General features: G+C 49.2%; 2 protein-coding genes across 17 annotated transcripts; both read left to right on the forward strand.

The window, feature by feature from the left end:
* The first annotated feature begins 1,797 nt into the window (after window positions 1-1,797).
* HORMAD1 (HORMA domain containing 1) lies at window positions 1,798-17,691 on the forward strand. Of its 10 annotated transcripts, XM_087772637.1 has the most exons (16): window positions 2,277-2,416; window positions 2,621-2,691; window positions 3,197-3,244; window positions 3,629-3,773; window positions 4,115-4,178; window positions 5,161-5,197; window positions 5,599-5,619; window positions 5,720-5,746; window positions 6,420-6,487; window positions 8,335-8,486; window positions 9,101-9,357; window positions 10,496-10,559; window positions 14,038-14,114; window positions 14,873-14,956; window positions 15,416-15,642; window positions 16,899-17,691. In XM_087772637.1, exons 2-16 carry the CDS (start codon window positions 2,656-2,658, stop codon window positions 17,047-17,049), a joined length of 1,458 nt encoding a protein of 485 aa, XP_087628763.1. In that variant the 5' UTR covers window positions 2,277-2,416; window positions 2,621-2,655; the 3' UTR covers window positions 17,050-17,691. The 10 variants fall into 10 exon arrangements, with proteins under 10 accessions (XP_087628766.1, XP_087628763.1, XP_087628762.1 ...); XM_087772640.1 differs by lacking the exons at window positions 2,277-2,416; window positions 2,621-2,691 and adding an exon at window positions 1,798-2,030 and having other exon boundaries at window positions 3,048-3,244; XM_087772636.1 differs by having other exon boundaries at window positions 2,277-2,691.
* Window positions 17,692-17,744: 53 nt separating this feature from the next.
* Window positions 17,745-24,835, forward strand: GOLPH3L (golgi phosphoprotein 3 like). 7 transcript variants are annotated; one of them, XM_087772648.1, is made up of 6 exons: window positions 18,008-18,185; window positions 19,025-19,219; window positions 19,383-19,460; window positions 23,341-23,472; window positions 23,650-23,764; window positions 24,276-24,835. In XM_087772648.1, exons 2-6 carry the CDS (start codon window positions 19,037-19,039, stop codon window positions 24,701-24,703), a joined length of 936 nt encoding a protein of 311 aa, XP_087628774.1. In that variant the 5' UTR covers window positions 18,008-18,185; window positions 19,025-19,036; the 3' UTR covers window positions 24,704-24,835. The 7 variants fall into 7 exon arrangements, 6 of the variants coding, with proteins under 6 accessions (XP_087628774.1, XP_087628772.1, XP_087628775.1 ...); XM_087772646.1 differs by having other exon boundaries at window positions 18,009-18,185; window positions 18,977-19,219; XM_087772650.1 differs by having other exon boundaries at window positions 18,047-18,185; window positions 18,991-19,219.
* The last annotated feature ends 915 nt before the right edge of the window (window positions 24,836-25,750 follow it).

The raw sequence follows: 25,750 nt of genomic DNA on the forward strand, positions 1-25,750 counted from the left end.
AGGATCTGGATGTCTCCTACTGGAAACACCCCCTCTCCGATGTCCTCGCCTGGGACTCGATGATCTTGGGACTTTTCCAACCTTAGCGATGATTCTATGATTCTCTCGATGATTCTAGGATTCTATGGAACAGCTGTCCCACCGCCTCCCTGTGTCCTCTGCGTCTCCGAGGTACAGGAGAGACTTCTCCCGTCCCCTGGACATGAGAGCTCGCCGAGGCCTCGCAGGGGAGTGAAGGCAGGGTCTGGTGTGCGGGGTTATGATGAGGAGGGGCTCTGTGACACGGGCTGGCGTCACAGAGGGACGCCCCCACATCACCCCCACGCCCGCTGACCCGGCCAGGTGTGGTCCTGCAGCGAGAAGGGGGCTGCTCCCTAAAACACACCCCCAATCCTCACTCCCCGAGGGGGGCCTGGGGCAGGGAGAGCCTCCAAGATGCCACCAAATGACAGAAACGGGGCACAGAATCACACGATCACGCCCTGTTTGAGGTCGGAAGGGACCTCTGGAGCTCCTCTGTTCCAACCCCCCTGCTCAAGCAGGGCCACCGCTTTTTTTCCAGCTGAACCGGTGGTGCTTACACCATAAAGGACATCCCATTTTCCTCCCTCCTCTTCAGTACTGAGTATTGCGACCACGACATGGATATCACTTCATCTCTGTGTAGGAATGAGTGAGATTGTGTTTGACTTTGACGAGATGCAGCGGTGGCCTTGAGGCTTGTTACAGGTTGGCAGGAATGCAGCGGTGGCCTTGAGGCTTGTTACAAACAAGTTTGTGAAACTTAGAGGCAGAAAAATCAGGATGAGATTGGATACATCCCTGAAAGAGGAATTTGCGTGCCCCAGCTTGAAGAACCAACAAGTAACGCTGAAGAGACGCGTGGACGAAAGAGAGTAGCCAATGAAATGGGTTTTGCTTGCTCGTGAACACTAGATCTTATTATAAAAGGGATAGATAGTAAAAATAAAGTGTCTTTGCTTGAACTCATATGCAGAGTCCGTGTCTCATTCCCTTCATCTCTGTGCATTGTTGATGGAATTGTAGACGGGCTTTGAAGCATTACAGATCAGTTTCGCTGTCTGAAAATCCTGTATGTGGTGTCTGGAGGCAGGACTAGGTGGCAGAGGGAATTCCAGCTGGCCTGGCTCTAGCTGGTAGCTTGTCGTCTGGTGGTGCTCCCCCCGGTAGGTACCTCTCACAAAAAGCTTCAGCTCCCTTTTCTGACAGCCCAGCTGTTTGATGCTCAGGTTTGCCCGCTGGCTATCCCTGGCAGCTACGCCATGGTTTGCTTGCCCGTGGCGTGCTGAATTCTTCTTCAAAATGCAGGACAGAAACATTTCTTTGGGAAAGGGATGGTGTTTCAAGGGCTCCCTCAGGTGGGAAATGTCTCACAAGCCACGTTTCCCTCCCACACCTTCAGCTTGAGCATAGGCTCTTTATTTAACACGTTTATTTTATCCAGAAGCTGGGCCCGGATCCCCCGAGCTGACCGAGGGATCACAAAGCTGTGCACGCATCTCCTGCTGCTTGGAGAAGAGCTTCAGGAGGAGCTGGTCTTCTTGAAGGCAGTGTCTCCAGATGCCACGTGTCCTGGCCTCCCAGCGTCCCACTGAGGCCCCTACCCTGGCCGGCTGCTTTTTATTTTTATTTTGTTTGTGATTTGGGAATGGAGGATATGGACCATCCCACTGCCGCCAAACGCGTGGGGAGGGAAAGGAGCTGCTCTCAGTGGTTTCACGTTGACGTAAGTTTTCGTGATAGCAACACCGAAACGTAGGCGCCCTCACTGGCGCCTTCAGCTGCCATCGCACCCACGCAACACAACCGGGATCAAGTGCAGCGCTTGCATCGAACAGGGAGCTAAAACCAGCTCTGAAGGAAAAAGGTTGAGGCTGCAATCCCACTCAAACCTTTTCTTTACATTTAGGCATAAATTACATTGATGTAAGGCCTACACGCTTGCTTAAAAAACGTTTAAGCGAACAACAGCTGCTGTGAGTCACTTCTGCGCTTAGTTGGCTACAGGGGTAAGAGAGCGGCAAGGCATTACTTGAATCCGCGTCTGCAGGGGCAATTTAAAGCCAATTTCGGGGCCGTCTCCGCCTCCATTTTGCGGGGCGGGTGGGGGGGTGGGGGGGGGCCGTTGGGCGCTGCGCACGGCCCGCAGCGGCGCGTGCCTGAGGGCGAGCCCCGCCCCTCTGTTTGCATACGGCCCTTGCCCTATAAAAGCGGAGGGCGGGCGGGGGAAGCGCCGGCGGGGACGTGGTGCCGCGGCTGAGGGGAGGGGTGCCGCCTTTCCCGGGCGCGGGGGTTGTGGCCCGTCGGTCGCCTCCTGCGGGGTTTTGGCACACTCTCCTTTCACCCGTGCCTTCCACCTCGGGTTGTGGGCGGCTTTTACACCTTGGCGAAGCAGGTTGTCTTTTCTAAGGGTGGTAGTGCTGGGAAGGGGCTCCTCTATTGCTGTGTTCCTCACAGAAGTGCTGAGCTTAGCCGTGCACTGAGGTCAGATGGGTTTGTGGAGGCTCAGCTAAGGGGGAGCTCAGTTCCCTGCATGGTCCTGACCACTTAATTAGGCATTTTCCCTGTCCTTAAGTGTGCGTGCGTGTTATTTTTACAGCTGGTGGGGAAGGCTTGGCTTGTGGAGTCAGGCTCATGGTGTGGAGGGTTAAAGGCTTAATCAAAACATGGGTGAGTGAGAAGAATAGCTGGAGACAAGTCTCCTTCTACAATGCTTGTTTAAATAACAGAGGAAAACAACCCAAGCCTGGAGGTGTTTTCCAAAGGCGATGGCTCAGCTTTGGCTGGAGATGATGTAAATGTGGAGGGCCCCTTCTTGGGGTCCTTTGGCAATCTGTTAGGCTGGGTGCCAGTTAGCGCTTCAGAGCATCACTTTTAAAGGCTCATGCTTCATATAAATAGACACACGGTGTTTTAATTAGAACGTACTGCAGCCTTGGGGGAGGTCTGTGCTGGTGTGAAAATCAAGAATCTAATATTGGTGATTATTAGATGAACTGTGCTGTTCTGTTTCCTTAAAATTCCAGGGTTTGTTTGCACTGATACAGATTAATTGTGTAGGAAGCGTTTGGAGGTTCAGGTGCTGACCAGTTAAAGCTGAACGGCTGCGGTCTGGGCTTGTGTGCATTTGTGAACGGTGGCCGTACCTGTGTTAATGCAGATGTTTTATTAACAGAAGAGTATCTGCAAGATGGCAACTGCTCAGAAGCAAAGGAACTGTGTGGTAGGATTTGCTTGTGTATTTCGGCGCAATGTGTTATTTGAATTGGAAAAATTGGTGAATTTTAGCTGACATGGTGCATCCAGGTGCTCTTTAATATTTCTTCACTTGAAAATTACAGGCTAATTCAATCCCCTAACTATGAATAAAGATGCTTAGTAGCAAAACAGTTTGAGTCTGAACTTTGTGGTCGTACACTTGGTAGGAATCAGCTATGTCCTAAAACCATAGTAGCACCAAGTGTTAAGAATACTTTTAACTTCATAAATGCTGAAAGTCATACTTTTCAATTAAATTAAAATGTTAAGCAGGCATTGGACCAGACTGTAGACTTACAGGTTTGTTGTTGTGGCCAGAGATTAATTCTTTTCTTTCTTTAACTTTCAGAGTGCAGTTGTATTTCCTACCAAAATATCTACTGAACAGCAATCCCTGATGCTAGTGAAGAGGCTCCTGGCAGTAGCAGTATCCTGCATTACATATCTGAGAGGAATCTTTCCTGAAAGTGCCTATGGAACAAGATACATGGATGGTAACAGGCTGTTTTCATGGTTCTTTGCAAAATCTATTGCCGTAGGATTGCTGTGAAGTTAATGAGTGTTTTTTAAAGCCACTTGGTCCTCTTGGTTAGAGCTAATGGCCATTTTCAATGACTGTAATGGAAACTTCAGTAATACAATCATCACTGAATTCTGTTAAAGATAGCAGTGATGCTAACTAACTTGGCAATTAAAACCACACTGACACCACACTGAGTAATGTTAATTTTAGTCTGCTTTTGATATATACTTTTAGGGAATGAACTTCACTTTCTTAGCAATGTAGTTGCATTTTGTCCTAAGTAAATATGCATGTATTTTTTTTTTTTTTGAGATGTCTGTGTCAAAATTCTGAGGGAAGACAAAAACTGTCCTGGCTCTACTCAGCTGGTGAAATGGTATGTTAATTACAGTGCATATGTAACACATGTCATGACATATGGAAGTTTGCAAATACAAAGAAAAAATGTCTCTCCTTTGTTGTAGTACAAGGTAAGGCATGGGAAATGCTGCTGCGTTTGGCAGAGGGAGTTTGCAGCTGCTGTCAGTGGTGAGGTGTTCAGAGGTGTAGGTCTGAGTTCTGGTGTTTCAAGTGTGATCGGTCAGCCGCTCTTTGTCCATGTGCTGTCACTGAGGGAGGAGGGGGGAAAAAGGCTTCCTTGCTGTAACCTGGAATTTCTTAATTGATCTTCTGTGGTAGAGGAAACTCAGGTGGCGTGGAGTGCATTTCACCTTACCCTCATGCATCAAACATTAGCGAGGGCAGTGGCGTGGCAGCCTGTGGATGCTGACAAGGAAAAGCCCCCTGGTTTTTGTGTGAAGGGTGTGTGCTACCTGTTGGGAGTTTACAGGTGAGTAGCCTTTCTTCACTCAGCAGCATGTACACACCAAAACCAAGTTTTGCTTGTTGCCGTATTCAAAAGAAATGTTAGGAAAAAAATTAGGGTAAGTTTTGGTGCGCTATTTGACTGTCGTTTACATGTTATATAAAAAGCAAATTGCAACATCTAAATAAAGGCAATAGCAACTCCTTTGTGCTTCAGCTGAAGTACTTATAAATAAGTTGATTAATGAATACATGTGTTAGGTGTTTGAAAATGGTAGCTGTACAATTGCATTATGTTTTTACTTATAAATTATTTACTTACAGATTATATTTTTACTTCTGCAGAGGTTAGGGTGATTTGGGGTGTTACAAAGATAGTCATTGCTTGTATCACTACTAATAAAAAGACAGAATAATGGAATAAGTATTCTTTATAGCTCTAATATTAAGAAGGCTCAACACAAGAATTTCAGTTTTTGGGACTATTTTATTTAGCCAGAAGTGAAGCAACTGGAAATTAGTAGTAGATGGACACTATTATTTGATTTTTGCAGGATGTTAGGATGCTATGATGCCTTGCAGAAGAAATATGTAAGTCTTCCAGTATCATTTAGCTATTTTAAATGTATTTAAACATTCATTTATGTAAGTCCATTAGCTGCCAGCATAGGTATTGGACTTTCTGGTTAGGGAATAGCTGCGCTTTAATATGTTAAACAGCTACAATGTGGGATGCACACACGTTTCAGGATAATGTTCTCTGTAAAAAGAAATGCTTAAAGGCAGGGATACTTTGGAATTTTATTCTGCCAGTTGAGTAAGTCCTTTCTTAAACGGATCAGGAGTTAAGTGTATGAAGAGGTTTCTCTTCAAACAGGCCTGTAGTTGTCTGTCTTGGTTTCCAGAGCTAGAGAAACAAAGCAGCTTGGTAAGCAGAAATGGGCTATGGAATACATTTAATGTTCTTTTTTCTTTAATTGTATTTCTGACAGCTAAGAATGATTGTCCTAGCAGTAAGTATCTTTGAAAAGTAAGGTACACATTTTTTAAGGTAGATGCTTAGGGATATGCACAGTTCTTACTCTGTTTCCTCTCTTTACTTTAAAAATACAGGTCTGTACTCATCCAGAAGATCCTCAGGTAACCTGCTAGAATGTTGTACTGGATGATGAGTGACAGTATGGATATGGTGAAATGTGCATATGAGCAATAGTACTTAATCACATTAATGCTGAGCAATAGTACTTAATCACATTAATGCATGTTAAAAAAGACGCATCTTAAAATACCAACTGTAAGAATCACTAGAGCTAATCAGAATTGCCACGTAGCGAATTGCCTTTGAATATCTACTGTCAGGTTATTCTCAGGCCAGCACAAAACCCCCAAGCATCACCTGTAAAGATGCATCGTCCTAACTGCATAACAAATTTATGGAACTTCTTTGGGGAAGACACAGGATGTTTTCACTAACCACTGGGTGTCACTGTTATGTGTGTGAAGCATTCTCCTAGTGACTAAAATTTGAATGAGTATTTCATTCGAAAAACTTAAGCTGATGTTTCAAAATACTTTATCATGGTGATTCCTAGAAAATAATGTAAATCTTCATTTTTATTTGATGACAATTATATACATTAATACCATTAATAGTTACAGCATTAGAAAGCTGAATTCAATGCATGTAAGTGCATCAGGCAGGAGTTGGGCGCTCATTATTTTCTTTAAATGCAAGGTTAATAGATTACTAGACAGAAGCAGCAGCAGTTTGGTTGACAGCTGATAGCTTAATAATTACTGGATTTTTTTGCAGACAATTACAGAATGTTACCACTTCAAATTCAAGTACACCCAGAATGGGCCACTCCTGGATTTCAGCAGGTACCGTCACTGTGACTTTATTGTGCTCTGTGGTTTTACAGTCCATTGCGTACACTTGAATGTAAAAACTTTGGATTTTATCTGTTTGGTGTTTCCTTTTTTAATTCTGGATCTTAAGACTAATTTTATCAATGTGTACTATTAGCTTAGACTTATTCTTAAAATACAATGACTCATTTTGTCAGATTATGGTCATATTTTTAAATATCCACTCAAAAGATGATTCTTTGTGTCAGAGTCCAATACTCTCTGACCAGGTTCTTGAAGATACTCCGTGTGTGGAGGGTGAAATGTTTAATATCAGATTTACTTATCTGAAGATACATGATGTTGCATGGGATTTATCATCTAGCAGAGATGATGCAAAATACACTGAAAATGCAATACAAATGTAAGCTACGCTTAGCAAAGCATAGCTATTGCAATGCACAGTTCAATCACAATACCAGTTGTCATTCCCATTACTAAATATGTTCACCATCATGACGCTGGGCATCCCCGCTCATGGGAAGGAATACGTGGGTTGAAGCCAGCTCCAGCCCATTGCTCTCTTTGGAATTCTTTTGTTAGTTGTTCAGTGTTTATTCTCTTTGGGCTGAGCCGTATTCCCTCCCCCCATGCTGGTCTGGCTAACTCAAGGAGACATTCACACTTAATGAACTCAAGGAGAAACATTTACACCACCAGTTGATCCACTCAGCTGTGATAATAGTTGATCCTCTCAACTGACATAGCTATTTGTCTAACACAAAGGGCACACTCGGGTCCCTTGTGTGTTGAGCTAAAGTTGGCTTTGCAGCAGCTGTGGTCAGTGACACCCTGCATCATTCCCTGAGCTTCACCTGCCCATCACCTGTGCCCATCTCCACTGAGCCTTCTTCCCTTGTAGGGGTTTACTGGTCAGTCACAGCTGCAAGGAAGTGGCTTATTTTAAGACAAGTAATTGAAATGTAGCAAGTTTGTACTTCTCCTGTGTTTCTTCCTGTATGAAATGCTTTTTAAATTAAAAAAAGACCAAACCCAACAATGCAGACCTGGGTCCTTTGGGCTGAGTTTAGTTACTTACCTCTGAAAGAGGATGTAAGTCATGTAAAAAACCCTGGTGGAAGGGGATGTGACTCTTGGCCACACAAGGTTGCTTTGCTGTATTAGCATAAATTGATACTGGACTAATTTGAAAATATAAGGCATGGGCCTGCTTCTGTGTCTCCCTGCGGGGAAGGAGATAACCATCTCCAGAGGGGTGAGACATTTGAAGCCACCGCAGTTAAGGGTGCGCTTCCAAAAGACAGGGTTACCCTGCCTGGTCAGGCCCTCAGCTGCCTCTCTAAGCTGTGAGGATCAGGGAGTAGCGGGAAGGCATTTTTGGTGGCAGTAAGGCAGGCTTTGGGTCAGCTGCTGGTGGAACAGGAGCGTGGAATTCGAGGAGCTGGGTGCGAAGAGTCACTTAGGCACACATTTTCTAATCAGTAACTGTTCTTGTCAAAGTGTTTTATTTAAGGGAAAGCAAGTAAGACTTTGCAGAATTGGGTCTTTCAAAAGTACCTACTTTCTTTCTTTCAGATTGGGTATTTTTTAAGCACTGTGGAATGTAAAACACAGTAGTTGGTCACCGCTGCTGAACCATAATGCTTTCATGATGTCCCTGGCTCGGGATTTGATCTTCCAAGGGGCAGAGAACGTGCAGGTCACTTAGTGTTAGGCATTGCAGTGCTTGTCATCTCGGACCTTAAGCAATAAATGTGATGCCTGCTTCTGACAGTCATAGTCTGTTAAACAGTTGTGTATCTTCACACTAGAAACAGCTTACTCTGTATAAAAATCTGAATGCTTTTGTCCATTTCTAGTAAGAATAAAAGGAATGATTCCACAATCACCTGTGCAGACACCAAGAAAGCAAGTATCCTCCTCATTCGCAAGATTTATGTGCTGATGCAAAACCTGAGTCCGTTACCAAATGATGTTTGCCTGACTATGAAGCTGTTTTATTACGACGAAGGTAGTATTTCCATATGGCCTTGATTTATCAACTGTGTTCAAACATTAGAAAACAATTCAAAGAAATACTTTAATGTATAATCTTTATGGTTGCTGGGACTTGTTAAGTGATGTTATTTTGCCTGTGTCCGTTTCTCACAACGGTTTCCAAAATCCAAGGGGAATGGGTTTGATCTCGCTGTAGGAACACAATCTTGTCACTGACTTAATTGGAGCAAAGATTTCAGCGTGTGTTAAAAACAAATGGAGTTTTACCGAGTGTGTTAGGATGTAAGGTGTTTGCCAGACTAGTTCTGGTTTGGATGACTTAAAATGTCTGACACTAGCTCTGCTTTCAGAATGTATTACAGCTTTGTACTGAAAAATCAGCTTCTAGCTCATTGCTTTGCATATGTAAACTGTTTCAAATAGCTTTAATTGGGTTTTGCCGGTGTGTAGGGGGGAAAAACTTCATTTAGTACAAGTTGAATATTGATTATTCCCTTCCCCCTACACAGTTTTTTTGGAGTAGCTTTGTATTTAAAGGGGAAAAGAGTCTTTTAGCCACACAAGTGAAAATTTAATTTTACAATAATGTGCTTCATTCTGACACATCTAATGAATTCTTCTCTGCAGTTACACCACCTGATTACCAACCTCCTGGTTTTAAGGAGGGTGAATGTGAGGGGATGATATTTGAGGGGGAGCCTATGTATCTTAATGTGGGTGAAGTGCCAACGCCTTTTCACATGCTGAAAGTTAAAGTGACAACTGAAAAACAACGGATGGAGAATGTTGATACAAGCATCCTAAAGCACGGAGAGACTAATGTGCCTCTCCAGGTGCTCAGAGTGGACAGAGATGACCCAGAAGCAGAGAACCAGGACGTGAATGTAAGAGCACAAATGTTTTGTGTAGCTTGTTGAAATTTTTTGTGATTTATAGTCTAGAAAAGGGCCATTAATTGTTTTACTGCATGTCTTAACTATAACATAATAAAACTGTTTTTCCAGATATATTTAAGCAAGACAACATCTTCAGTACATTTTTGCTTTTACTGCTCCAGTTAGCAACCTGTTGTTAAAGCAGTGTTGAACAAGTGCATCAGCACGGTGCCTGTCAGCGGCATCATTGGTAGCCACCTCTCTGCGAGACTGGAGGGGAGCAGCAGAGGGGCAGCTGTGGCTACGGGTACCGTTTGTTCGGCTCCGCTCACAGTCTGCAGGTGAAACCTCCCTGGAGCTGCCCCGTACCAGTCCCAAGTGAGCTGCTGCAGCAGTAATGCAGTCAGTAATGACTGGCAATAAATTTTGTACAGCACTGTATGTACAGCTAGTGATGCTAAAGTTAAAACAAACTTGATTCTGTATTGGGATTTTTCCCTGAGGAAATCTGCCTAGAAAAAGGCACAAAGGGAAAGTTGCTGAAGGCATGAGCGCGTGACAGACTTGTGCATCCTGCTGCTGATGCTAGTGCACCTGAGGCAGCTCTTGGGCCTGTGCTTGTGCTGGCTTCAGCAATTGGAGGCATTTATTTCTGGGTAGGTTGAGGTAGGCAGCAAATACCTTTAGTCATGTCAGAATGTGCAAATCTATACTGGCCATAGGTGAGAAGGCGGTGGAGCTTCAAGGCTTCTGGCTGCTCCCCCTCATTAGCATTGCTCGGGAGGCCTGAGGCTGATGTGATGGGAATAAACCTCTTGGCCCTCTAAATCTGCATATGCCTCCAAATTGCTGTTTCACAGGTGATGGGAAGGCGATAATTGATGCACTGATAGTATTCTTTCAATATCTGTTGTTACAATTTTAGTATTTTGTACAGATATTTTTCTTGGCAGTTGAATTAAATGTGTGCTTGCATTAATAATTAAGTAATGCTGGGCTAGCCTGTGCATTCCATGTCAGATTAAATTATTTCAATACAGTTTGTTCCACCAGGAATCCATCTAATAAGCTCTGGCCCTAAGCATCTGACTACAAACCCTCTTCCTTATTTGTCTGCAGTAAGTGATAGATCTTTTTCTTAATCTAGGAAAATCCTGTCTTGGATAATAAAGTAGAAGATGGGAATAATGCAAATATTTCAGAAGCTCAAGGTAACATTTCTGTATATTTTTCAAGTTGCTTCAGTTTGTGCCTCTTCTTCCTGATGTTACTAAAACTCTATTTTCTGATGTAGATCACTACTTCAAATTTACATTCTATTTTCTTCACATACATTGCTATGCCTTTATTTTCTGTCGTGGCTTTGTTCTGTAAAGCGCTTGGCTAGCACATGCACATTTTCATGTTTCTGTTCTAAAATTCTGATCTTCTGTTCCATTTTATCAGATAAGCTACGCTTACTGGGTTCTATATTTAGAAGTAAATTTTGATGTTTGATTTTTCTATTATTATGTTTTTACTAATATATTTAATTTCCACATAAAGTTTGCAGAGGTATTGTACTCTGGAGTTCATTATTGCAGACTTGGGAAGCAGAATTCTCTCTTCAAAAAATGGTCCAAGTCTATTTTTGTTTAAATCACAGCTGTTTGGACTGCATCCTCACAGCTTCGGCCACTACGTACTTTTAGCAGAAATACCACTTTTAGCCACCTTTTTTCCTTAAGCTCTGACAGCGGGACCATGGTCTGATTCTGCAATCCGTACGTGCTTCAGTCTGTGGGGTTGCGGAGGAATTGAGACCATCGGGGCTTGTGTACACAGGGTTTTTACGTTGTGGTAGACTGAGTGATGCCCGTGTAAAAATACCGATCCGTATGATGTGTGTTCTTCTGTACAAAGGGAGTTGTTCATTACTGCATGGTTTGCTATGCCTGATCTAATCAGTAACTTCATCTCAAAATGTTTTGGTTTTATGAATGACTGCATGATTGTGCTGCTGGATGTTGTAGTTCCTTTCTAGCTGCTTGCTTTCACAGCTTGCTCTGGACCTGTGTGCCCTTTTCTTGTACTGCGTACGTGGAACATTTTGATAATTGCAAGTGAACTTCTTTAACTTTAGTTTTCATAGGTACAAATTCTAGCAAAGCATTTTTGTTAGTATGAATCTCAGCAAACTGTTTCCTGAAGTAAAATCCTAGCACCATAAAATCTGTCAATGTAAAACTACGCAAACAACATGAGTAGCAGCAAAAAGCAAATTCCAGGTGGAAGCCTATAAGGCAGCACTCCTCAAGAAGGTACCAAAACCATTTGTCTCTTTTTAAAAAAGTTTCATATAACAACTTCAATCTGCAATTGAACTGAGACTTCTGCAGAGAATATAAATGAGATCTTATGTTTTAGAAGCACTCTGAGGACTCTCAACACTGCAAGGCAAAGCTGCCTCCTCCCTTGTTATCAAATAAACGATTATGCCCTTCCTGTTATGCAGGACATCAGGAAGTATCTGCTTATCCTTTCTGATGAAAAACAGCAGCATCTGTCTTGTTGGCTTTTTCTTAGTCTTTATAAATAGGTAGTTGCTGTGGTGTTTGCTTACAATCATATAAATGTCCTCTACTGTAAGCTCTGAATGCAGAAGTGCCAATAAAATAACTGTCCTGGCTACACCAGCCTGACCGCAGCTGCTACCAGAAACACGCCCTGGAAGCACTCCACTGGTTTGGTTTTTTTTTCTTAATTGGCGCTCCAAGATGCAGACCCAGACTGTCTCCAGCTCAAAACATGAGACAGCAAACTCTGTCCTTGAGGATCTCTGTGAGCAGAAGCTTCTCTTTAAGGTTTTTAGAGAAACTAGGAGAAGTAGAAGATGATTTATCTTCAGATTCCCCAAGATAGCCTGAGGGCTCGAAGACTGAACTTTGCTACCAAATGAGCTGAAGAATGAATTGCTGCTCGTTGATGTGCTCCTCTTGGAGAGGCTATGTAGGAAGCGTCCAGACAATACCGGTACCCATTTGCTGTACATAATGTTTCAAACATAGCAAAGAAAGGTCAAAAGAGGAAATAAGTGCCTGTTTTGAAAGAAGATTAAGTAGAGATGATGTAGGTGATTATGCTCAGAAATGCTCTGATATGCTCATGTAAAATAGGATAGCTAAAGGAACATAGTTCTCAAGACTGTGAAGTAAAAAAACAAGCTTTATGACCAAAATCGGGGGGGAACCCATTTATTTGGATGAGAAACCCAAGTAAAATGCTTTTTTTTTTTTCCCTGTGGCAGAGGTAGAGGCTTGTATGGAGATAATGAATCTATGGCACTCCTAGAAGAAATGCCCATTAGTGCTGCTGCTTGCTCTGTTCACTCTTCTTAATGCATTTCCCTAAAGTTGCATCTGCTTTGAAATATAACTCTGGTTCTGCAGACTTCAGAAACACCCATTTTCCATAAAATCTTCCGGACACATTGCTTTCCATGTAACCCTAAAAGCGGCAGCTGTGTCCGTGCTGAGGCTTTTGGTCCTCCCAACCCAAACAAGACTTGGAGCTTGTTGGGGCTGCCCTGGTGTCCGAGTGCCTGTGGAGCAGTTGGACAAAGCAAGTCGAGCCTGGATTTCATTTTTTTAAAATGGGTTGGAGTGTCCTGTCATTCAAGCCCAACACCGAACAGGCTGTGCTGTATATTTAAATAGTGGCATTAATGTTGGGGTTTTTTTTTTTTCAGAAATAAAATGTGCAACTTTGCAAAAACAGCTGACATTTCCATGCTGTTCAAAAATAACCATGGGAATGTGTAGGAAACAGCAAGTGTAGATCAGTGTTTCTGTCTTGACGATGGTGGTAGGCTGCAGAACTGCAATAACCATGTAAAGCTGTATCTGGTGCTTTTAGAAATCAATAGAAGTTCCAAACCCAAGCAAAAATGCAGTGAATTGCTTGTCTTATGGAGTTGGCATAATGTTTTGTTTATAGGAGCTACAAGACATAGGAAAATGCATTTGTCACCCAGAAATTTTTCAGTCATTTCCCCAGCTGAAGCACAGTTGTCTTTAACCAGTTCATGCTTATATCTGTATCCTAGGAAAAAAATGGCATGGATTAGGAACCACATCATCTCCAGAACTGACTGCTCCTTCTTTGTGGCCTGTTCACGCAGCTGCAGGCAGCGATAAGGGAACCGTAGCTACAGAACTGCAGCCAAAGCTGCTCGGTTGTGTGTGGCTGGGTTACAAAATGGCAGCGGGTTCAGAACACGCAGAAGCTGTGCCGGAGTGGCCCCGCAGTGCTGTGTGCCCGTTCTGCGGTGCAAATCGGGCTCGTCAGGCTTTTTACTTGGAAGCAAATCCCAAGATAGAGGAGCCTTTAGCAGTACGGTGCATAAAGGAGTTTGGGGATCAAGCCCACTCTTCCAAAGATCCTGTGTGTAAATCTGTACTACTTAGCATAAGCATCTCTTAAGTGGTAGGAAGCTGTGATAGGAAATCGCTGAATTAAAGATGTAAGAGTGTGTAACGCTTGGTGGAGTTGATGACTCGCTTGCACATAGAGAACTGGAGCCCTTTTGAAGCACCTCTTTGCTCCGTTTATAATGTGCAGGTGTTCCTTGTGGCAAAACATCGGTGTTAGGAAGCTGCTAGTGTGTTGTCAACAGTGTGCTTGCTTTATTATTTAACAACTCTTTTACAGAACCAAATTTAACTTGTGAGGAGGATGAAGTTACAAAGGGTGGAGGGAACCAGCATCTGTATGTCTCTAATCCTCAGGTATGAAAACTGCGCTCTGTCACCTTAACCTTTTACTAGAGCTTTTGTGAAGCTTCTTTCCTACTTTGGGTGATTAATAGGTAATCTGCTAAAGGTTTATTTACCATAGTTGATATTTTCAGCAATAAAATGCATTTACATTTTACTTCCCAATGTTTTACAAAAATGATTAATGTTCTAAAGCAATCGAGCAATAACGAAAGGCTGTTTCTCTGTGATACACTTCTCAAACCAAACAGATGGTCTGACTGGTGTGAAGATAAATGAGAACGCAATTGCTGTGTTTATAAACAGCCATAACTAAACGCTCTTCCTCATAGAAATTTCTCTGCTAATTCTGACAGACGAAAACTTCATTAAAGGCTGATTAAAACTTAAAATGCAAGTTTATTACTCAGACTTAAAACTCCCCCTACATTCCCTGCATACAGCAAAATGGTGTCATTTAAATATGTGGAGGACTACTTCAAACACAGGTCCTTAAGGTTTCTTAAAACAGAATCGCCCTGGGTAACCGTGAGTGACTTACTGTACAAAAATAACTGATGCTTTGATCTGTCAGGGCTCTTCGACACCTTCAGCTGTAAATAGTGCTCTTGACTTCAATGGGTGCGTGCCTGTATTTAAATTTCAGCTCAAGTGCTGAGCAGAGCCAGAGCTCTCTGCGTGCTACAGCACTGAACCCTGCTGTAGCCTCCAATATATTTGTGGGTTTTTTTTACTTCTGTTACAAGGCAAATTCTATTTTCTGATTTTAGGTCGATCATTTGGCAAGTAAGACGTCTGAACTTAATGTGTCAGAGAGCAGGACAAGAAGTGGAAAGATATTTCAAACCAGCACTGTTAGTATCGTTTTCTTTTTTCTCTAGTTCTGTTCTTTCTATTCCTGTTCTTTAAGCCAAACAGTGAATAAAACTCTAAGCTTTAATGCTTTTCGTGTTGACAGAATGAAATTCTCATCACTTCTAAAATTCCCATTAACTTCAACACATTTGGATTCTTAGTGTCAAAAAAAAAAGTCTGTTCCAAAGAATTAAAAGCTCAGTGATGATGTAGTTAACACAGGTTGAGAAAGATTCATTAGGATTGATTGATATCTTCCTGAGAATGCATTTAGCCGAATTCTCCGCTGGTTTAATCCGGCGTTGATAGGAGCGTGTGCCAGGAGAGATCCCCAGCCCAGTGCCATATGCTTGCTAGTGATTTTACTTGGAAAACGTGAGGCCAAAGTTCTAACCTCGGATCTGTGACTCATTCATACCAAGAAAAATCTGCTATTTCTTTGCTTAATCATATTGCAGCAGATGAGTCTCGTAGTCGGTGCTACCTGTGGGGAGCCAAATTCCTCCAGCCTTGCACAGGTGGAGCAGAAGTTGTCTTCAGGGTGGAATTTGGCCTTTGGGGATGGCGTTGGGGGCCCCCGTTTCTCTGTCGCTGCTGCCTTTACCAGCGGAGCTTGGCAGCTTCAGCTTGGGGGCCTTCACCAGACCTCAGCATCTCTCTTAAGTGTGAACGTTCAAGGTTACTGGTAGGTTCTTCTCAGAAAAAGCTGTGGGGTGAGTAACTGCCGTTCTAGTAAATAAGTGCTCTTCATTTACAGTCAGAAGGGGAAATGATGCGTCAGAGCCAAGGAAAATTGTACCCATCCTGTCCCCGCTCAGAAAAGCTCTTTGTTAATTTTTAGCGCAGGTTAGGGAACAGTGGTTGTGTAAGGATTCATAACGTGCAGCTCGGTTGTTGCCAGTAGTTTTCTCCTAAACCAATAGTTGCTTTATTTCTATGAAGGCTGATGGAAATCGAGCTTTGGGCGCGTGCAAGATTCATTCCTCAGCAGAATGTTTTAAAGAAATCCAGAAGATAAATTGGTCTGTGTCTTAAAAAGACCTGTCTATGAAAGCTGCATGTGAAAAGGGCTATCGGTGTTGGCCACAAATTCGTGGAGATGTTAAATTCAGAATATAGAACTAGTAGATCCAGTCTTTGTAAAGTACTGCTTACTGCAGAACAGAATTTTTTACTTCCAACCCCAAGGCCATATGAGGTGTTTTTTTGTTACTCACTGATGTGAAAGGGGGGAAAAAAAAACCCAAACCCAACAGAACATCATTCTGTATGCTCACTATCACTGTATCTTTCTTTTAAAAAAAGCTTTTGTTAATGAACTTAATACTAGAATTTAAACAAAGCACAGTTGCTTGGAATAATCGAAAGCACAGCAGAGCTAAAGGCTAAATTCTCATCTTTTCACGTGTGCAAATCGGAAATAATTGGATCAATTATTATCAAAGCTCAGGAAGGCAAGCCCGTGTGGTGCTGAGCCCCCTCTCCCGTTGGTATGGGGCGCTGTGCTCCTGTGCAGAGCCCTCCTGGTGCCGCCGGGCTCCGCGGTTGGGCCTCTGGGGTGGCTCCCAGCTGCTCGTGGAATTGGAGTTGAGGCGCTCCCTCTGCGGAGGGAGCGGCCTCCGTCACGTTCCCTTGCAGCCGCGACACGCGGGGTCCTGCCGTTACCGCATCGATGCATCCCAGCCCGCCTGCAGTAGTTTGGAGGGATGCTCAGTTCTGCCAGAAAACATATCCAGATGTTGCTCCCGGCATAGCACCTCTGGGCGGGGAGCAGGCGATAGCAAGGTTGGGCTGGATGCTCCGCGCGCGGCTCTCGACGCGTCGCGCGGCTGCCTCGGTCAGGGTGGGCTTTTCCCGCGTTAAACTTGCCGACGCCATGGAGCGGGCCACGGTCTGCGCAGCGTGGCAACCTGTAACGCGGTGTTTCTTTGCCCTTGGCAGGTTCATCACTTTGAACTCTCATCTAGTCAAGACGTGCTGCCGAAAAGGAGAAAGATCAGCGAACCAAAGGAGCGGTTTTAGATACTCCTCTCCCTGCTGTTGGTTTCCAGAGTTGTTCTCCACACCAGTTCCACTTTGTTGTTTCACGTGAATGTTCATTTTTAAATATCTTTTAGGGATCTTTTCAATTTGTAGTCAAAATAGAGCATATTTTAGGGAAAGAAAATCTGTGAAGAAGCCCAGCTGCAGGAACGAGAACTGAATTGTTAGAGGAGCTCGCGCCCTGTCGGGAGGGACAGGAGGGACCTGGCTGCTGCCGAGAGCGTTTCTGTAACGAGGGTGATTTGGGGGTTTGACTCCCTGCTCGTAACGTGTTTAAATCCTCACGGCGATGGTGTAACCGGCAGCGTTGGGCTGTGTTTTGGAGCTGAGGAGCTCCCTGTCCAGAACCTGTCTGTACGGGGCACAAACCCCTCGGGGCTCGGCGTCGCAGCCCTGGGTCGCGGCGGCTGCGCTGTCGGTTCCAGCCGTGTTCCGTTTCTTGCTTTTGCTACTGGGGCAGTTGGGGGGCCTTGATTTTTTGCATTTCTGCCAGGCTGAAGGCACCAGCCTCGAGTAAAAAACAAGCATTTTCGCACCTTCAATTACATATTTCATGCCAAACGCAGGGATTTCTGTACAGCTGTGATGAGCCATGTATGTAATTACAGACGGAGTACAGCCGTCTACTCTAACAGTGTGAGATTGTTTGAAAAGCCTTGTATTTATGCAAAATGATTAATTGCGGATTGCAGGTGCCGTTTCTTTTTCGAACTAAATGTTGTTCCTTTTTTTCTGGTGCTGTGAATGACCCGGTGCGGCGAAGGGCTGCTGCCGCCGTCACGGGGGGGGGGGGGCGGCGGAGCCGTTTTTGGCGTTGAAATGCAGCCTGCCTCCCTGCCGTTCCCCGTTAAGCACCGCCAGCGTGCCGCCGCCGCCGCCGCCTGTTCCTGTGCCCTGCCTGCGGGGCGATGCCGGGGGGGCCCCGCCGCTCCCCGGGCCGCCTCCCGCTACCGGTTGCGCGGGAGGCGGAGGCGGCGGAGGGGAAATCCCGCCCCCGCCGGCCCGGCCCCGCCCGCTCCCATTGGCGGCTCCCGGCGGCGCGGGCTCCCATTTGCCGGCGCGGGGCTGAGCTACCGGAGCCCCGGGAGCCGCCGGGCCGCCCCCGCCCCCGCAGGAAGCTTTGTCCCTCCCCGGCCCCGAAGTTCGGTCGCAGGGAGCGGAGCGGGGGGGTCCCGGCGGGCAGGGGTAAGGCCGGGGCAGCGCCGTCCCGTGTTTTGCTCCTCGGCCCCGAAGCTGCGTGCGGGGCTGGGGGGGGCCGCGCTCCCCCTCGCTTGCTGTTTTTGCGCGTTTCGCGGGGGAAAAGTTGTGGGCTGGGGTCTGGGCGGGAGGCTTGGGGGTGGCGGCCTGGGAGGGCGAAGCTGAAGGCGCGGCTCGGTGCCCCCTGGAAAGGTGGGGGTCCCTGGCGGGCGGGTGGGCCCTGGGCGAGCGGGTGGGGCCCTGGGGTCCCGGGCGAGCAGGTCTGGGGTCCCTGAGGTCCCTGGCGAGCGGGTGGGGCCTTGGGGTCCCTGGCGAGCGGGTCGGGGGTCTCTGAGGTCCCGGCCGAGTGGGTCTGGGGTCCCTGAGGTCCCTGGTAAGCGGGTGGGGCCCTGGGGTCCCTGGTGAGCGGGTGGGGCCCTGGCAAGGGACAGGGCTGCACCGGGCGAGGTGAGAGGGAGACCCGTGCAGATGAAGGTGCTCGTCCCGCATTGCCCTGGGACGCTGCCGGGCGTCCCACCGCCCGCCTGGGTGCAGGGCCTGGGCTCTGTGTGGGGCCGGGAGGCCCCCAGGGTGGAAGAACTCGGCTGTGGCTCGGATCTCCCATCCTCTCCCTGGACAAGCACGTCATTAGGTGACGGCCGGCCACTCCCTGTCCGTGGCTTTTGTACAGCCATCCTGGGAAGGGTGAGCTGAAAATTCCCAGGTGGAAAGGTCCCTTGTCCTTGTCTGTGCCTCCCTGGAGCCTGGGCTTTGGGTCTTGGGGCTTAGCACTGTTGCAGTCTGTTGTGTTTAGAAACAGGGCAGACCTTGGTTCTCCGTGTGCCCAGCCGGAGGGGGAGATGACGACGCTAACGCACCGAGGACGGCGTGCTGAGGCGGGAAGGAACTTGGACAAGAAACCCGACAGCGAGGAAGATGCAGCTGCGGACAAAGACCTGAATGAGGATGATTCCGACGACTCCAAAGATATCCGCCTCACGCTCATGGAGGAGGTGCTGCTCCTGGGGCTGAAGGACAAGGAGGTAAGGCAGGCGTCTCCCGTGGCCGCGTGCGCAGCGGTGGCAGCGCTGCCTCTGGGTCCCTGGAGGCGAGGTTCTCAGTGAGCAGCAGAAGGAATCGTACAAGTTCCTCTGAGTCCTCTTCAACAAAGCCAGCCTGGTTGGCTCAAACCACCTTCATCTGTAGCTTAAACTGAGCTGTGGAGGTTGCTTGCAAGTGCTGTCCCACCAGCTCTGCCGCAGGGACTGTCAGAAGCGGCTGGAGGTGAGTGGTGCCTTATGGTCTTGTGCTCCTGCCGTTTGCAGAGCAAAGGTGGGTTTGTTCTTTGCCAGGGTCAAAGAGGTGGGGTAAAAGGAGCCTCACCTGGTGCATGAGATGGTAAATGTCCTCTTCCCTAGCCCTAGTGCACTTTGCTATATGAAACCATCAGCTGAAACGCAGAGACACTCTGAGCACTGGTTCCACTTCGTTAAAAATTGATGTGAGAAACGGCAGGGGCAGGTTTTGAGAGAAGAGAGCGAGGCGAGAGAAGGCAGCTGGACCGAGAGTTGAAAGCAGGTGCAGGATGGGTCTGAGCACAGCAATGGCAAAGGAGGTAGGGGCCACGTCTCTGTTTTTAGGCCTTAGCTGGGCAGGAATGGCATCCTGCAGCTCAGGGCGAGTGGGGCTGGATGGGGGTCTCTCTGCTGGGCGCTCGTCTTGCCCAGGTGTGCCTGGTTACTGGCTCTCCGTGGCAGCAGTGGACGAACTTCACAGCCAGTTATTTTCAGTGGGTTGTTCCCTGCTGGAAAGGGACCCTGGTCAAACTGAATTGTTTTGTGCTTATCAGCCGGTAGGGACTCGTTTCTCAACTCTGCCTAGAACGAGCTGTGGGGAAAGGAGAAGACATCTTGCGTCGAATTCTCTGAGCTGCTTGGCTCTTATCTGCTGTGTTGGTATGCCTTGTCGTCTTTAGTGTGTGCGTCATCTTGATCTCTTTGGGGGAATCTGATGCTGCTATTCCTGTCAAGCAGATGGGGAAATCGAGACCAGGGGAAGCTAACCAGTTGCCCAAGGTGCTTCTTGGGATGGTAATGGCAGAGGAGAGCCTTAAACACAGGTTTTTCAGCTCCAGGAGGACTCTTCCTATCAGCCTGTCTCCCACCCTGAGGAAAGGAGACCCTGTGGTTGTCAAAGCTGTGGTAGATGGGCCACTTTCTCTTCATCTGTTTCTCTGGGTTGAAATTAAGCCCCTGTGAGGTGCCTGAACTTTGTTTTCCGTAAGGCCCTGCTACTGCTGAGTTAGTCGGAGCTGGTACTCAGGCCATGGCTTCTGATGTGGACCACGCTCGCAGATCCGGCAGGGGAGAGCTGCAGGTCGTGTGAGCGACAGCGGCTCGGCTCGTAGCCGTCCTGTTTAACGAACCCAGATAAGATCTAGGATGTGCTGAGCCCAGTACGAAGTAACCGGAGAGCAGGGCTATAAAGAACACATCATGCAAATAATTTTGGAGCAAATATTTGAGAGCAGCCTAGGAGCGTGGCATGGTCTGCTTTCTTCCTGGGCTACGTTTAGCATTCTTGGCTTGGTTAATGTTTTCCTGGGAATGGCCCTTCAGCCACCAGGAAGTTAGGAGAGCACAATAGATACGAAAAAAACTTGTCACGCTTTTATTTTTTTTTTTTTCTCCCCCATCCTGCCCTTCCGCATTCCGCGGCTCAGAAGGAAGACCAGGGGCAGCAGCAGCTTGGCTGTGAGCTGGGCTCCCAGGCAGTGGGTTTTCCCAGCTCTGTTGTTCACTCATGGTTTGATGATTGGAAAAAAAATAAGACAATTTTAGCCAAATCCAATGAGCTCACAGTGTAATTTTATTATTTTAAATACGAGTCTGTCCATCTAGGAGAAACTGGCTGCACACCGGCCTGGCATTTGTTACCAGTCTGATTTCAGAAGCTGAAAGTAACCCAGGAGCTTTCGACTTGTTTGATTTCAGACCCCTTAACATTTTCTAGGGGTAACGTGCCTTCCAGCCCAGTGAACTGAAAGTTTTGGTCACCTCCACACCCTTTTCTGGAGAAGTTGTTCCTAAAGGGCACGTGCAAAAAACGGGGCATCTCCCAGGGCCGTAAATCAGCAGGGCAGGAATGACAGGTTGCTTTGTCTTTCCTCACAAGGAAATGAAGAAAGCAAATAAAGATTTTAATTTCTTTTATGGTTCTCTGTGCTACGCAAGCTGAGCAACCCGGTGTCCAGATGCACTGTATAAACAGACAGACTGGGGACAAGAATTTACCCATGTGGACTGTAAAAACTTCCGTGTCGGGGGGCTGCATGTTCTCAGCCTTTTTTCCTTAGGAAAGCGGCTTGTTAGGCTGCTTTGTCTGCAGTCTCCTGGTAGCTTTTAGACCTCCCCCTTCTCTCCTCCCCCCCATTCCCTCCAGAGAAAAAGAGCAACGAAAAGGGAGTCACGAGCGCGCCGTAGCGTTTCTGCTGTATCGGCATCCCCCTGCAAATAAAAATAAGTGCGTTGTGACTTTGCATCCCGCTTGGCTCACCCTTCCCTTGGGCCCATCGCAAGCGCCAGTGCCTGCCCCGTTCCCAGCCCCGCTGCCTGCCTGGATGGGCCTCTCCCTGCAGCCCTGCCTGCTCTCCGCTTGCCCTGAAATCCAAGGGCTCCCGCCCCGCGTCCGTGCCACGACGCAGCGCTCATCGGGCCGGAACAACAGGGCTTTGTTCTACTCGGCAGATAAAAGACGAGTGGAAGAAGGGAACGGAGAGGTTGCCTCGGCTGTCCCGTTGCTTCAAACCAGGGTCAGCTCTCTCCCGAGAAGCATCAGCTGAATGTTCTTAAACCTTAAGGGACAGAGCCTTCCCTTCCCTGCCCCCTCCCTCTGGGGGCGAACTGTTCCTGGCCTTTCTTGTCTGGCCGGTTATTTCTTCCCGGTGCCAGCTCCAATCTCTCTGGCTACAATTTTAGCCCAGGACTCTGTCCCGTGCACAGTGGAAGTGGGAACTGGCCATTCCCTTTCTTTTTGCTGCTGCCTTTTATGTGGCTGACCCCCCTTATCCTATTCTTCCTCCGTCTTCTCTTCCCTGGCCCGAAACCCCCGACTCAATTGCTGGTTCCTCGTGGGCCATATTTTCCAGACCTCCGCACCTTCTTGCTGCTTTGCCAAATGCCTTAATGATTTTGGAGCTTGCGCTTCTCGGGGTGAGCACCCTGTCCCGTGGCGGGCTCAGAGAACAGGGCTTGGGGCCAGGTGAGGAACGTGCTGAGGCCGAGCAGATCCAGTCAGCAGCAGCCCCAGTGCTGCCCCATTGCTGGGACCTGAACTGCTGCACCCCGGCCCCGAGGTGCCTGCTCTGGGGGGAGAGGTGGGATGTGTTTTCCCGTCCTTCATCCCTGGCTGGAAATCTTCTCTTCTCTCGCAGAAGCCTGTGGGTGGGTTTGAGCGAGGGGGGGTGATGGCGCGGGTGGGCGAGGGGCCGGGGAAGCTCTTGTGCCCTGTGGTGGGAGCTGGGGCTTGCTGCAGCCTGCGTCCCAGGGGACGGTGCTGTGGGTCGTGGGGAAGCTCTTCCTCGTGGGCCTGAGGAGCGATTTCTTCATACAGCTAATTACTCCCAGGGCATACCTCGAGCTGGTGGGGGCTTTCTTCCAGAGCAGATTTCGCCTCCCGTTTCCCCCGGACACATCTGCAGCCAGCGCTGAGGCAGGGCAGAGCAAAGCCCACATCGCTGGTTGCAGCCCCATGGCAGCAGCAATGTCCTCCTGTGGGCAGGGGCTTGCCAGGGGAAAGGGCCCCGCTTTTCTCGTTCTTGCTCGGATTTTTTACGATCCGGGGTTGGGTGCAGCTGCCTGGCCAGCGCCGGGGTGTGCCAGCTGGTTGTGGGTGCAGCAGGAAGGGCACGGCCTGAATTGCTCGGTGTTTACAGGGAGGTTAGGGGCAGGGAGGGGGTTCGTTGGGGCTGCTGGGCACTTTTCACCTGGAGGGGAAAGCCCCTTCTCCCTTTGGCCTGGGAGGCAGCGCAGGGAGGCAGAGCTGTTAATGGGAGTTGGGAGAGTTGCCTGGGCAAGGGCCGAGCAGGCTGGGAGGGGTGGGGGGCTCAGCGGAGCTCCCCTTCCCATTTCTCTTCTCCCCTTTCCATCCATCCTCTCTGTCCCAGGGCTACACCTCCTTCTGGAACGACTGCATCTCTTCAGGCCTGCGGGGCGGCATCCTCATCGAGCTGGCTCTGCGCGGCCGGATCCGCCTGGAGCCGCTCTCCATCAGGAAGAAGAGGCTGCTGGAGAGGAAGGTGAAGGAGCCACAGGAGCTGGGCTGGGGGCCCGACAGGCTTCGGGGCTCCGTCCACCCCAGCTGAGCCCGCTGGCAGCGAGCTTTGCCGAAGCGGCGCTGCCTGCCAGGGCTGCTGCCAATCCTTCAGGAAAGTCTGCGTCCGGCCTTACGCCATGTTTCCCCTTTGTCCTTCCAGGTGCTCTTGAAGTCAGACGCACCCACTGGTGACGTCTTGCTGGATGAGACCCTGCGACACATCAAGGCCACGGAGTCTGCGGAAACAGTGCAGACCTGGATAGAACTGCTCACTGGTAGGGCCAGTTAGAGAGGCCAGCTCCCCAGCTCCCTCGGGGCCCGTCCCTGCTGCCTGTCCCCTCTCCGCGGCTTGGCCATCCCCTCGCTTCACTGGAGACGTGCAGAATACTGACAGCGGAACAGGGGAAGGCTGAATGTGGGGGCAGGGAACGGTTTTCTGGGTCTTTTTTGTTGCGAGTTGGGTGGAAGACTTGGATCTTGCTCCCGGTGCCTCTTTTTTCATGATGAGTCTTCACCGAGTCTAGAGTTCAGGGTTCTGGGAAGAAGGGGCTTTCCAAAGGGATCTGCCCCAGGCTGCTGCACCTTGTGGCCGCTGGGAGCTTTGCCAGCTTGGACTGATGGGAGAAGCGGGTCAGAGTCAGGCCAAGGGGAGGAAGAGGGTTCCTGCGGCGGGGACTGGTGTCTGTGCGAGCACGGGTGGTCCTGAGCTGGAAGCAGCCTGGGCGCTGGGGTTGGGTGGCAAAGCCCTCGCTGCCCCGGCGTTGAAGGGGCTCTCCTCTCCTGCAGGGGAGACCTGGAACCCCTTCAAGCTGCAGTACCAGCTGAGGAACGTGCGTGAGCGCATCGCCAAGGCACTGGTGGAGAAGGGCATCCTCACCACGGAGAAGCAGAACTTCCTGCTCTTCGACATGACCACCCACCCCGTCAGCAACGCCACCGAGAAGCAGCGCTTGGTGAAGAAGCTGCAGGAGAGCATGCTGGAGCGGTGGGTGAATGACCCCCACCGCATGGACCGCAGGACTCTGGCTCTCCTGGTGCTGGCCCACTCCTCAGATGTGCTGGAGAACATTTTCGCCAGCCTGGCAGACGACAAGTACAATGTAGCAATGAACAGGACCAAGGACCTCCTCGATATGGACCCCGAGGTGGAAGCAGCCAAAGCCAGGGGCACAGAGATGATCTGGGCCGTCCTGGCAGCCTTCAATAAGTCCTAAAAAGTCCCCGAGCCCCCCCAAACCAGGTGGGGGAGCCTCACCCCCTCAGCGCGAGGCCGGGTGTGTTTGGGCACCGAGCTCCTGCAGCTCAGCTCGGGGAGACCGGGCAGGGGTGGGAGGGCGAGAGCCCACCTGCCTGGGCAGGTCACAGGCTCCTCCACGGGCCGGCGCCTCCGGGGAGAAGTGGCAATGGCTCTTTGCTCCCCTTCCCGTGCTCCTTGCCCGTGGGCTTCCTTTTTGGGCCGGTGCAGAGCTGGGGGGTGGCAGAGCCCAGCCCTGCCTCTGCGTGCAGGAACCGAGCTGCTCGGATCGGCCAAACCCCAGCAGAAACGGGGCCGCGGAGCAGCCTGCGCTCCCGGTGCGCCGGCTCGTCCGGCCGCCTCCGCGGCTCCCTCTTCCGCGCCTGGGTCTTGCCTTTGAGCTGCCTGGGCAGCGCGGGTTCCCGTTCGGGGCACACCGACCTCCTCCTAGGGTGGGGTACGGGCAGGGGCCGGTTCAGGGGCGTCCGGTGGCTGGCACCCGTCTGCGCCCGCTGGCACCCGTCTGTGCCGGCTGGCCCGGGGCAGCCCAAAGCCCTGGGCACGCGTTGCCGTCGAGGAGCAGCTCTGCAAAGGCCGCGGAGCCCTGCCCCGGGCCGTGCCCCCGCCGCACGCCCGCTCTTTCTAGCAAGAGGAAAAGTTAAACTGTGATTTTTATTTTTATCCCCCCCGTCCTCCACCCCTTTGATCTCCTGTAGTTCCTGTAAATGTACGTCTCTGCAGCCCGAGGGAGTCCTGCGTATTTAAATCCGTCCGCCGTGGCTGTGGGGGGTGCAGCTGCCCTTCCCAACGCGGGGTCTGCGCGGGCGGGGGCACCGGCAGGGCTCTGGCTGCGGCGGGCGGCCCCGGGCCCCGGCGGTGTCACGAAGGTGCCGGGCCTCAGCCGCCGCTCCCCGCCCGCACCCAGGGCCGTGTCCGCGGGCGGCGGCGCCGGGCGCCGTCTCCTGTCCCCGTCCGGCCTGGCCCGGGCCCGGGGGGCACCTGGGGCTACCGGTGGCACCGGCCAGGG

This window comes from Nipponia nippon, unplaced genomic scaffold, assembly GCF_047370975.1.
Source record: "Nipponia nippon isolate SJK-2023a ecotype South Korea unplaced genomic scaffold, ASM4737097v1 scaffold_36, whole genome shotgun sequence".
Taxonomy (NCBI): domain Eukaryota; kingdom Metazoa; phylum Chordata; class Aves; order Pelecaniformes; family Threskiornithidae; genus Nipponia; species Nipponia nippon.

Bases quoted from the DNA above. Each gene is read 5' to 3' on its own strand.
- GOLPH3L (XM_087772648.1), top strand. From the start codon at position 19,037: ATGACGACGCTAACGCACCGAGGACGGCGTGCTGAGGCGGGAAGGAAC. The intron at 19,220-19,382 runs GTAAGGCAGGCG...CTTCATCTGTAG, and splicing joins TGGGGCTGAAGGACAAGGAG to CTTAAACTGAGCTGTGGAGG. The intron at 23,765-24,275 runs GTAGGGCCAGTT...CCTCTCCTGCAG, and splicing joins CTGGATAGAACTGCTCACTG to GGGAGACCTGGAACCCCTTC.
- HORMAD1 (XM_087772636.1), top strand. From the start codon at position 2,656: ATGGTGTGGAGGGTTAAAGGCTTAATCAAAACATGG. The intron at 10,560-14,037 runs GTAACATTTCTG...ACTCTTTTACAG, and splicing joins AAATATTTCAGAAGCTCAAG to AACCAAATTTAACTTGTGAG. The intron at 15,643-16,898 runs GTAGGTTCTTCT...TGCCCTTGGCAG, and splicing joins GTGAACGTTCAAGGTTACTG to GTTCATCACTTTGAACTCTC.